The following is a 13,171-nucleotide window of genomic DNA, read 5'->3' on the forward strand; positions in this document are numbered from 1 at the left end:
AGAGGGTCTGTAGTGGCTAGAAAACCAAGCAGCTTGTTGAGGAAGACTCCGTGAGTGCCGCCATAATAATTTCTGGGCGGCTGTTGTTAATTCGCAGCCCCATTATGACGGCACCACAACCCATCCGCAGAATAGTAAGGGCGGACGTTCGGGCGTGCTGGTGGTTTATCGTACTTCAGAAACCATTCCACACGACCGTGTCTTCTCTTCTTTCTCTCATGTTCGTTCAGTGCGCTATGGTTCCTGATGTATACTCTCCTGTTCCAATTCTTAGACAGCACGTAGACAGTCTACGCAGCCTGCTTAGAAGACAGCACCCAGCCCACGCTGTCCGAAAATTGGAGCACGTCTGGACGGCTGGATGGATGGATGGATGCTATGAGCGTCCCCTTTATAACGGGGTGGTGACAAGTATGTCACCAGGCTCGACAAAAAAAAATAAAAAAAAAACCTTTTTTCTTTTTTTTTATGTTGGCCTAATGCCTCTACTTCGATAAATTCTATCTTAATGGAAAAAAAGGTAAATTTTCAGCTTAAGTTCTCTGCCATTTACGGCACACTGTCCATATTTTATTTTTCCAATATTTATTTTTGTCCTTTCTCTCTAATTTTCTGCCACCAATACTCTAACCGTCTCTTACTTATTTCAATCGCGGGTGTGTTCAGCTTTCCATTGTTGTCCCTAAAACCCAAGGCTTCCTGTAGGCTCGTGCCCAAACGTACACCTGGGTGGATATCTCCACATTCAATCAGAACATGCTCCGCCGTTTCCTTATCTTTCCCGCAGCATGTGCATTGTTCTTCTTCTTTACTGAATCTTGCTTTATAACTACGCGTTCTAAGGCAACCCGATCTCGCTTCAAACAGTAAAGCGCTTCCCCTTGAATTATCGTAAAATGCCTCCCTCCTTATTTCATTTTTGCCCTTTCGGTAGTTACTCAAAGCCGGTTTTTTCTCCATAGCTGCCATCCAGTAAATCCTCTCCGCCTCCCTGACTTTTCCCTTAACGCTCTTTGTTGACATATGGCTTACAATACCAGCCGTATATTTACTAGTGAGTCTTCTAGTTCTTTTTCTCCACTGTGTGTCCACGCTCTTCCTATACAAATAACGGAACACCTTCTCTGCCCATCTACTCTCCTTCATATTTCTTAGCCTTTCTTCGAACCTTATTTTGCTCTGCGCTTCCCTCGCCTCAAAACCTGCCCACCCCATATCGCCCTTTACAGCCTCGTTTGTCGTCTTCCCGTGAGCACCCAACGCGAGGCGTCCCACAGTCCTTTGATTTACATCCATTCCCGATTGCACCTCTGCCCTCATGCACACCACTGAGTTCCCAAAAGTAAGCCCTGGAACCATTACACCCTTCCACAGACCTCGAAGCACCTCATACCTATTGTATCCCCACAACGCTCTGTGCTTCATTATTGCCGCATTCCTCTTTCCTTTTGCTGCCGAGGCTTTTTCCTGTACCTCCATGTATCTATCACTCTCATTTACCCATACTCCAAGGTACTTGTATTCACTTACCCTCGGTATTTCTTGGCCTTGTATGGACACCGTCTGATCACAGGGATCATTGAATACCATCAATCCACACTTCGTTACACTGAATCCTAGTCCAAGAGCTTCACCTTCCCTTCCGCATATATTCGCCAGCTGCTGTATATCATCTCGACTGTCCGCAAATAAGACGATATCGTCCGCATAAAATAAACCTGGAAGCTTCTGCTCAATCATCATGCCGCCCTGTTTGTGTGACAGATTAAAACCAATGTTGCTACCTTCTAGCGCTTTTTCCATACTCACCATGTACAGCATGAATAACAGCGGGGACAAAGGACATCCCTGTCTCAGACCCCTGCTAACCTCAACGTTCTCTTTGCTACGCATTCCTTCCCACTCTATGCAAACTGTATTTTCTCGGTATATCTCCCTCAAAAGCTGTATACAGTCGTCGCCCATGCCCATTCCTTTCAATATATCCCACAAAATTTCCTGATTAACGTTGTCGTATGCCCCAGTGATGTCTAGAAAAGCCACGTACAAGGGCCTATTCTCTATTTTAGATATTTCTATACACTGAGTGAGAACAAACAGGTTATCGTCTAACCGCCTGTCGACTCGAAATCCGTTCTGAAGTTCTCCCAAAATATCGTTATGTTCGGCCCATGTTTCTATTTTCATTTTTACTGCTTGCATCGCCAACCTGTATAGTACCGATGTAATGGTTAGTGGTCTATACGAGCGAATCTTGTCCTTTTCTCCCTTGCCTTTATAGATTAAGTTCATTCTACTTTGTCGCCAACTGTCCGGTATTTGTCCGTCCTTTAAGCTTTTTTCTACTGCTTTTAACAATGCTTCTTTAGTGTTATGTCCTAGTTCGTTAATGAGGCTAACGGGAATCCCATCTAAACCCGCGGCAGTGCGCTTTGGAATTTTTCCTTCGGCCTTTTTCCAGTTGAAATTATCAAGTACTAGCTCTTCCTCTGTTGCTTTCTCCGCCACACTTTTACTCACCGGGGTGATCCCCTGGACGCTCTTTTGAAACGAATCGGCTGTTACCTTTTGGATGTAACCTAGCGCTTCGTACCCTTCCAATTGATTTCCTCCTTCATCTAGAATATGTTGTTGCGTTGTGACAGACTTCCTACCTAGCGCCTTTATGTGGCTCCAAAAAATCCTAGGCGCGGCCTCCTTTTTTTCGTGTATCTCTGTCATCCAGCGTTCACTTTCACCTTTAATTTTTGCCTCTACCAATTTCTGTACAAGGGATTTTTTCTCTAAATATATTTCCCATATTTTTTTTACTTCGTCCTGCGGCCGCTTCTCCTTTTTTGCCTTTCTATGCTCCCGTGATGCTTCGCGTCGCTTCTCGATCGCCTCCCGGATTTCCTTGTTCCACCAACTTTTTGGCTTCCTTTTTCCTTTCCAGCAAACAGTTTTCTTCTCTTTCCCTATCTCCTTCGTCATTAGATGTAACAGCTCACTATACTCCCAGTCCTTGCCTGGTATTTCGCCTACTTCTTCCTCGACTCTTGCGGCTATATTTATTATTTGTTTGTCATTTAAATACGAGCTGCCAGACTTTGATTCCATGCTCATATTTTCAGTTTCGTATCCCATTTGTAATGTTATTCGTTTATGATCACTACCCAAGCTGTTAATGCCTTCCTCGTCTATCCTCATTTCTGTCAGTTTGTGGTAAATTCCTTCAGTCATGAGACAATAATCAATACTTGATTGCTTGTTTCCGACTTCCCATGTGATCTGGCCGTCACATTTAGGCCCCGTGTTAACTATCTCCAGACTATGTTGCTCGCAAAGATCTAGTAATAACTTCCCATTGGTGTCTGAATATCCGTCAAGGTCATGTATGTGGGCATTCATGTCCCCTAGAAGGATGATTTCGGCCCCATTACCAAATTCCTTAATATCCGCACTCAGGCAATCCACTATCTCCTGATTCTTTTCTCTGCAGTTATTCCCCGTCCACAAGTAGGCTACCCCTAGCCACGTTTCCTTTCCACCTACTGTGCCCAGAACCCAGAGGTGCTCTGAACACGTCTGTTTCACTCTAACCCATTTGGCTCCGCGGTGAATTAGCATTCCTACACCCCCACCTTTCCTTTCCGATATGGTCCTGTTACACCCTTCCCAAACATAATTTTTAATATGTGGTGGCTCTTCCAAGTCTCTAAGGTGTGTTTCTGTAACCGCATACACGCCTATCTGTTCTTTGTTTAACTGCTCCTCAATCTCTAACCATTTTGCCTTCTTTCTGTCACCCTGCATGTTTATGTAACTAATTGCAGCACGCGCCTTTTTCCTTTTTCTTTTACCTTTTTTCTGGTTTTTCGCAATTCTACCTGTCAAAGCGTCCTCCTGGTTGTTTTCCCTGTTACGAGCTACCCCGGACTCCGAAGGGCCCGTGAGCCCCCCAAAAAAGCTACTGCGCGTCCTGCCAGTCGCCAGCCCACCTCGTGTCCAAGCCTCTTATCGAAATGAATCTTGTCTCTTTGGAATCCACCCCACCTGTGCACTTCCCTGTTTAAATCCACTACCTCGAAACCCTTCTCTCGACTAATTCGCCATATCTCTTTGTTTGCGTCGACAACCGCTCTTTGCAAGTTGACGTTGCGTACTGGTACTTCCAGTACTGTGCATACTACAATTTGCACCTGGGGGGACACGGTGTGCGCATGTCATCCACCCCTTTCGCCAAGGTCGTCGCTAGTCCTGACGATTCTTTTTTCAGGACGTCATTTAACCCTCCCGCAATTACAACGAGGTTACGATTGTTAGCTTTAGCTGCGAGTTGTTCACCCGCTTGACTCATTACTGTCCCCAGCGTTTGTCCTGGGAACGTCCCTATCGCAACTCTCTTGTCGCCTTTCACCCTTTCTTTGATTGCCGCTGCGCATCGGACTAAATTTGAGTCACCGGCGATGATGACCTGTTCAGACATTCCTTCTGAAACCTGCACCTGGCTGCTGACTAGGTGACTAGCGTGAGTCACGGCTGCTGGTTTGCTCCCTCCCTCCCTCAAAACTACTTCCCGGTAGCTGGGCCCTGTGGCCAATGTATCTGCCTTTGTCATGCCTGTTTCCTTCATCTCTCCCGCACGGGGGGTCGTCGCCATAACGCTTCCGCCGTCACCTGCGTCTTCGTTCCCTTTCACGACCTTCGATAGGCCCTTCTCGGCTGCCCGGAGCCTTTCTTCCATGGCTGACGTTTTCTCTCGCTCCTTCGCCAATGCATTCTCCAGCTCTGCGATTTTCTCCATGAGCCCACTCTGGACCGCCATCATATTTTTCATTTTCTCCTCGAACTCGCACTGTCTACACTTGGCGTCATCTTCTGCTTTCTCCTCCGCACTAATTTCCACCTTCCACCCTACCCCGCACTCTGAACACTTTACGGTCTTTTTGACCATGGCTAGCTCAGTTTACCGATGCCCACGTGTTAGAAAACTGTACTAAAATACACTGGTCTAAGCCAAAAAGAACCACAATAATAAATAAATACGCTACACTTCACAGCACCTGCGCATGCACGTGGTCGGTCTACGCGCAGGCCTCAGCCACGTGGTGGCTGGAGAAAAAAAAGACACAGTACAAAATACTAAAAAAAAAAACGTACACCGTACTAGACCTAATCAAGCTTTACGCTAGCGCCTTACGTTCTCATAACGCTACATACAGAGGCAAGCTGGAAACATGCAAAAACACTTATCTGTAGCTGTCATTCCGGAGCTCTCCAAAAACACGTCCGACCTCTACCACCACTTCCGTCCTATCCGGAAGTGGTGGTTTTTACGCGACGAGGCGCCACCTCGCGTCGAGAAGAGAAAGCCAAAATAAACCAACGTAACAGTTGTAATTTCTGGTTTATTTCGTGTTGAAATCTAAACAAATTAAACGTTACTCACATTGAGCGTCCGGAGAAGCGTCTGCTTGTGCGCAGACGACCATTCCGGCGAGATCCGGTCTATCTGGGCGATTCGCTGAGCTGCCATCTTGTTTAGGCGGCAAAGTAGCCAGCATCGTATTTGTCTACGATGCGGTCTCCTCGGAGCTGTCTATTTTGCCGGCTACGCGATAAGTGGAATGGGACTTAACATGACCGCCGTCCATTTAGCCATCTATTTAGCCGTGTACGGTGAGTGTTGGAACGTACTCTCTATAAGCGTTCACCCGTTTTGCCCAATTATTGACAGTATGACCAACCACCCGGCTTTGTGTTGTAATAAGAGCTACGCGTTCGTGCTAAAACGAGATTCAGTGCCCACCCCCGTGCTTCGTTTTATCGACGAGACTTCGTTAGCCGTCGAGCGTCACTAATTGGTCTGCTGCAGACTGAGCTCGCGTTTGCAGCGTGCGCTAATCTTCCTCTTCTTTTCTGACTTCCTACATCCCGTTTCCGGTTCGTTTAGTCTTTGTTGGGAGCACAAATGAACACGGAAGTTCCGGACTACACAGGAAAGGGAGACGCAAAGGACCACCTGCTAAGTGCCATTTTTTCATTGCAATCCGGCGCGGAAGCTCAAAGCCGTCGGCAACTGGCAATCCATAAATCTGTATGTATCTGTATGTATATATCTCTATGTATATATATCTTTATGTATATCTACGTATATGTGTATATATCTGTATGTATATCTACGAGAAGAAGCGTGTGCGCTCGCACTGTTGGAGTGCTTTTTGTTGAGAGAGAGAGAGAGAGAGAGAGAGAGAGAGAGAGAGAGAGAGAGAGAGAGAGCTATTTTAATGGAGAGCTGGAGAGGCTCGCCTGGTTTTTCACCTTACAGCCTACTGCAGGTGCTGGGTGATGAATGATATATATTTATAAACACATAACACATACAGTCACTCACACGCACTGCACTATTTACAACGTTTCGTTCAGGCCTGTGGCCCGTAAGAATGTCAGCAGCGCCTTTGTGGAGTCTAAATGCACTGGAACTGCTCTGCCATGGGCATAGAATATCTGCCACCTCCAAGTTTGCGTCCGCCTGTGTTTCCAACGGTTTACTTTACTTCCATCTGAGGAGCACCTATAGGGAGCCCACGCTGTCGTATGACGTCATCCTCGTGCGTTGCCGCAGCTCGCTGTACGAAACGCGGGCAAACCAACGTGATGATGATGATGACAATGACGACCAACTGCACGATGGCGCTCATTCACAAAGGAATATTAGGCCAAGAACTAAACGAAGCTGGATATTTAGTTTAAAAATAAAACAAAGAATAAAGGAAAATGCGGCCCGCCTCGACTGGGATTCGACCCCGCGCCCTTCGGGCCACCACCACGCCTCTTAATGCATTGATGTAATTTCCTTGAACTTAAACGCCTGGAGTAATTTGTGACAATATGAATTTGCCAGAGCACAAATGTAACCCATTACTATTCTCATTAGAGCAAAAATTTTTGACGTTTGACGTTCAAAAAAAATTCGTTTCGATGTATAATTTAGTGGCGTGCGAAGCGCGGGGCGTCGCAGCATGCATTTGGGGGCCAAGCAACCGCTACAGCCACTACTGTTTTCCAGTACCACGCGGTGTGAGGCGGTTCTTCACATTCCGCGCCTGTCAAACCAATGTCCTTCGTTCTTTTAACACATTGTCAACTTCGTATTCTCTCTCTGTTCAGCTTTCCTGTAAAGCGCACGACAAAATGCCGTTGCAATCAACCTTTTCCCAGGCATTTTTTATTTGTTTCATTTTTTTTAATCTAGCGGACGCCTGTCTGGCTGTTACCTCACACGAGCATGTCAATCAATGGACAGACAAAAATACTAGAAATAAAAGCTTTTCCTCTAAAAATAAAACGTATATGAGTCTGTAAATATATCAAACAAGACAACAAAACAGTGTCTGGCGTAACATTGTTCGGGGGTAGGGAAGCAGGAAACAAAAGCTTTTCAGAAAAAACGAAAGCAAAAACACTTACGCAAACAAAATAAATGCACTCAGCACATGCGTGGCTCTGGAGTCCTTGACAATGGCCACTACTACGTCTCTCCCTCTTTTCTGACGTCACAGCGTGCGATAAGGCCTTGTCACTTTTCCCGAGCCCCAATGCACCATATTTTTGTTTTTGAGTTCATATATTTTCGTTTTCATTTTGTACGGGACAGTATGTGTTTTTTTCTCACGTACCGTGACGCCAACGTCGGAAACGTAGTCCTAGACCGTCAGCGCCTTTCAGGCAATCTTTTTGCTTTGCTTTTTGCGCGTTTACTTTTTTTTATTTCAATTGACGCTGTGTATGGTTCCAGGATGTGAACGCCTCGGTGTAACGGGAATGCGCGCCTGCGACACCGTTGCGTGCGCACTTGCAAGGTCGCACCTGTAACGGAGTTCTGTCTGGTCTTTCGAACGAACGTCGCCTGCATCGACGAACTGCCAAGCCGGTTGACGAACCGGCATTAAAGTGTTAAGCGCCGTTCCCTGTGTTACAACCTTAACCCTCACGGCACAATGCCATTGGTCCTCCCGTTTTACGGGGCAACGGGTAGAATTAAACTCAGAAGTGTGGCAGCTCGGGCTAGTTGGAATGACATGACGATAGTTATAGCGCGAGAACAAAACGACAACACAGAGACAAGAAGGACCTTCGTGTCTTTCGTGTCCTTCTTGTCTCTGTGTTGTCGTTCTGTTCTCGCGCTATAATCATCATCATCGTAGAATTAAAGTTCTTGAAGTGTCATGTAAAGGTTCTATTGCAGTAGCCTCAACATCTGCCTGTGCATTAAAAAATGCACGTGCAAAGTCTGACTGAGCACGTGTAGGGTGCAGAACTAGCGCCCCTTTTAAAATAAAGAGCCTCGCCCTCCCCCTTCTCTCCATGCGCACTTATTTTCGCAACACCACTGTACACGGTATCGCATAGAAATATGCACGCACACAGCAGACGACACAATGCGGATCCGTCTGTTTCTGATTATTTGTCGTCTGCTTCGCGCTCCACGCAGTTTCGAGCAGACGAAACGAAATGCACGTGGGTGCCGTCGACGCGCCGAACCCTCTTCCGGTCACGGAAAGGTCGCGACCGTCAAAAGAAGTGGCGCTCAAAGTGGAGGAAGGCTGGCATTGACACTGACACCTGCTTTTCCCACAGATGGAAGCGGAAATCGGCTCGTCGCCAGCAGCGCTCCCCCTCCCCCCCTCCCCCTTACTATTTCCCGCGGCTTCACTTCGCCGAACAACTCGGGTAGTGTCGGCGCCTTCAAGCCGCCAAAGGCGATTATCTTTCTTCTGCGCGCTACTGTGGGCAGAGAACACGCGCTGGGTGCGGCCGCGGCTACCAGATAGCCGCCGCTGCGTATGCATTCGAGTAGGAACACCCTTCAAAAATAAAACCACCGCTTCCGTCCAGGAAGCGTATAAGCGGCTGCCGAAATGGATGGTGCGGCTCTACGCCGATTTTAAGAGGAAGCGTTTGTTGGGGCGGTTCGGTGGTAGCGGCGCACGGTGTTTAACAGGAAAACGCGGGAACCACAAGCGCTGTGAGAGATATATTCGGAAACAAGGAATTCCGATTGAGCCAACGTTCCGAAAAGGGGAAGTATCAGCCGATCAGGCGGAGTCGGCAACACAATACAATATTATTAAGTGTTCGACAGAACCACGGTGTTAGTATGAGAAACGCCGTAGTGGAGCGATCCGGAAATTTAGACCACCAGGGGCTTCAGTGATCGGTGACGCACCGTCAGACACCGACGTAATAGGGACCACAAATGAGTTCTGCTGAAACCCGCAAGGTGGCAGAAGGTTAATGAACGGGAAAGAAAGGCTTCGTGCTACAAGCGGGTGCTTGTCTTCTAGCCCTTTCAATACGGATCGAGCTTGAAGTAAGACGTCGTCCGAATCGTGATCCGGGAATCAGGTCGCGATTCTGTTTAATCCAACCTGCGATGGTCGCGATTAAAAAGTTACCGTCACTGGAACTCCGGTTGCGAGGCCTGCGCGAAAGCGAGCTGGTGTCGTGCTCCGAGCAAGTCATCAGGACAGCTTAATTAAAGAAGAAGATTGCTCATACAAAAGTATCTACGTAACTCAGATCTCAGTGAACAGGCAACCCGTGGGCCCTACACAACGAGGTATGGTGCATCATCTTGTCCCTTCTGTCTACGCACTGGCAAGGATTTAACCGATCCCGGATGTCTGGCAGGGTTATAATGACGACCACACACACACACGTGCACTTAAGAAGTTTGAGGTTCAAAGCTGACACTTCCAACGACCCCCTTTGGAGAATGGGAGGCTCGTTGACACCACGTTGTGATCACCTGCACGAGATAAGGCCAGAGAAGATCTGCACGGCGCCGAAGAGGCGACACTGCAGCTGCACTGTCGTTCTTCCCTTCCAAGCCACTCCGTGATGTTTTTAGTCGCTCAGAAGCGATCGGTCGACAAGACGATTGGCTAACACCGTGTAGCAGTTACCGGTCCCGATCGAGTTAAATCCGGACCGCGCCTGACCTCGACCGAAAGTGCCCGTGTAACAACGGTACGAAGATCTCTAAGCGGCTTAGTTGCGTGCACCACTGACTTTTCGACTTCATCAATTGCAACTTTGTGTATTTTTTATCTCTGCGTAGCGATATGAGGACACGTGGCTATGATGTGTATAACTGTTGTAGGTCCTTGACATTTTTTTCACTACTTGGTTGCTCCTCGTTTGCAAGTGAAAAGCAATGCCAGATGGCTGCGCCCTATTCGGAGTCGGTGTAACATAACTTCAACAAACCGTTCATAGGGACAGCAGATCTCGCATTGGCCAAGTTAGATTTCACCAGACGAAGCTGATTTAGTTACAACACTACGTACTTAATACAGAAAGGAAACCTTTTAACCTTTTTTTTAGGTCTCGGTCCTATGTCCTAAATTTCTCGCAGGGTGGTTGCCTTCGCGAGCGACTATGTACTTCGTTCTACGGAGCACCAGGCTGGCAGAACACGTGTGCCTACTTCACCGGTAAGTACCCGGCGGCCGTATTCTCTGCCTCCCCCCAGCAGCGGCAGATGCTGGAATCTTTCGCCAAAACTGTGGTGGGCTGAGCTGCGCCCGGGGGGTATTTTACAAAACTTTACGGGGCCACCATTCGGGATGAGTAACCGCGTACAACTGATCGCCAAGTCGACGTACTCTTTAACCCCCTTACAAAAAAACCGATGGGGTTCCGGTCGGTGTAGCGAATCGAACCTGACATCTATACCGCATCGGAAACGAACGCTCAACCATGTAGCCAACGTTGCGGTTAAAATCCTGCCTAAGCATAGGATTTCGAGTTAAAAATAATTCATTACGTACCATTTGAAGGGGTGGGCTTGGATGAGTCAACCCTTTGCAAGACCTTGTGTATTCCGCAGTGCACTTCGCGATGAGTCACTGCGCAAGCGGTCCTCGCTGTTCTCGGGCCAGACATGGTGCGTACTGGCTGAAGAGCCGATGTTCCCGGCTGTGTATACTGACCAACGCGGAGACGTGGGGCATAGGGAAAACGTGAAGCGGGCAGTGTCTATTATCATTCATCCCTCCATCTAATCTACGCACACATAAGCGCACGTCTAAGGCGTTGTTGCCTCTCCGAACGAAATCGCGAGACAAGCAATCTACGGGTCCACGCTGTCAGCGCTGCTCTATCCCTGCACGACAACGACGGTCAGCCCAGATGTGTGCTCAGAGCGATCCATCTCTTTGAGCCGAGGAAGCGGCGATATTGCGCTGCAGCCTTCTCAGAAGACGCCGCGAGGGTGCGGGTGTTTGCAGCGGATGTATGCAAAAGCACGGAGTGGCTAGCCTTGCGTGTGTGAGCACGTGTCGTCTGTGTGTAGATGACGGTGGGCCGCAGATCTCTTGTACACTGAATAAGACACGTCTAAGCGAGAAATAGCGGGCGGGGCGTTATTGTACGACGTAAGATATTGTGTGTGCACTATCGTGTTCTCTATTAACGTCGTTTTGTCAACTCTATAGGAGTTGCAGCGAAAGGGCTTGCGCCTTGCGAGGCAGCCAACAGATGACGCCCGAACCCACGCCCCTCGGCGACGGACGTCTCTGAGTAGGAAAACGTGCGTGGATTTCGAAGGCAACGCTTTTTCAACAGGTCCGAACGCACCGAAAGTTGTGCCGCGGCCCGATATATCACGTTAAGGCCTGACCACACACACGCGTCGCAGCGTATCAGCGCTTCGCGTACTGGCCGCTAGGGTCTCTACTAGAGAGGCCAGCGCTGCGGTCGTTTCGACGTCACAGATAGGATGCATAGTTGTCGAATACGGCAGCTTTGCTTTCGCGACACTACTTGCATCGTCCCCCATGACTGCACCGGTTCTTCGTCGCGATTTTACGATGCAAATTGGACACGAGAGTGACACCGGGGGCACCGATTCGTAGTTTGCTTGCCCGTATTTATCAGGTCTCACCACTTCTTTAAACACTGAGCCACGCCGCCGCGGTGGTCTAGTGGCTAAGGTACTACACGGTTACGTGGTGTCTACACGGTTACGCTCGTAGTTTCTATGTATAGAAGTCTCGCTGGAGTACCCGTATAAAAACAAGCTCTGACTCGGGACACGACCATTCGTTGGTTCCGAACGTTGCAATGACCAGATAGCGTGTAGTGTTTGTCGTATACAAGCAGTGAAATCCTTTCGCGCTCTTCACAGAGTTCAAAGAGCTGTCGTGTGCGGGTGCGGAATCGTTATCACAAGCGCGGCATTACGTGCGGGCTATTAAGTATGTTTCCCTACGCTATTCCCGCGTCCCGCAGATACGTTATAACTCTTGTGTATGGAGTGCGGTGACAACACTTGCACCACTAGAATAGGGAGGTGCTTTTCTTTTTTTTTTTTTTTGAGTGTGCAACCGACAGCCGAAGAATGCGGTAGCAGGGGACTAACCCGGCTACGATGAAAAGGTAGGCCGTACGTGGTATTGGTACCATTCATGTTTTACGGTCCTCAAATGGACACTAAAGTTACATAAGAATCCACGTCAGGGTGAAAGGTCATCACAACATCTAAAACGACGAGATTATCAACAGAAGTGACCTACTTACCGAGAAATTAGGGTAAATGCGCAAGAATACGTGCGCCGCAGTAGGACATTCTCAAAATGACACCGATGACGTCAGACGAGCCGCCTGCATTTAACCACTAGTAATCAATCGAGCTGCTCTAAATAAAGAACCTTCCGTGCATTAAGAGACGCAATAAAATGCTGCTTGTTCATTTCTGCTTGATTTTTGCAAAAAAGAACCGCCGGACGTTACTAAAGGGAACAGCGCGAGTGGTTCAAAAATTCAATTTCCGCACGGTTACACTAGACAGGTAGTGCCATCGAGCGGGGCGCAGTTAAACCAAAACACGTCTGCCATCTCAGAGCCAATGGCAGGAAATTGATCTATGGGCGTTGTTGTTTGCTGTGGCTCCCGCTGCTTTCGTTCTGTCTACTGGTGTTGGGGACCGTGCGGTAAAGCCGGGCAAAGATGTGCACGGCAACAGTGACGCGAGTTGGTCCGCTTCTTGAGGCGGGTAATTCGAAGTGCGCTAACACGATGCGGGCCACTAAAACGTGATTTTATTTCAAAATAAGGTCTCCCTGGCACTAAAGTAATACGACGAGTTTTGGGGACCGCTATTTCGACAATCAACGTCGACTTA

At 48.2% G+C, this 13,171-nt stretch overlaps 1 protein-coding gene across 2 annotated transcripts in view; it reads right to left on the reverse strand.

Moving 5' to 3' along the window:
• LOC119179448 (uncharacterized) overlaps positions 1-13,171 on the reverse strand; it is an 89,917-nt gene that overhangs the window by 57,833 nt on the left and 18,913 nt on the right. The window contains exon 1 of one of the 2 annotated variants that reach the window (XM_037430517.2): positions 10,818-11,886. The exons of the other annotated variant lie outside the window; for it this stretch is intronic. Coding sequence (XP_037286414.2) covers positions 10,818-10,932 — 115 coding nt within the window. The 5' untranslated portion in view covers positions 10,933-11,886. Of the gene's footprint in view, positions 1-10,817; positions 11,887-13,171 lie in introns of those variants that run through there. 2 annotated transcript variants of the gene reach the window in all.

Source organism: Rhipicephalus microplus, chromosome 7 (genome assembly GCF_043290135.1).
Source record: "Rhipicephalus microplus isolate Deutch F79 chromosome 7, USDA_Rmic, whole genome shotgun sequence".
In the NCBI taxonomy this organism is placed as follows: domain Eukaryota; kingdom Metazoa; phylum Arthropoda; class Arachnida; order Ixodida; family Ixodidae; genus Rhipicephalus; species Rhipicephalus microplus.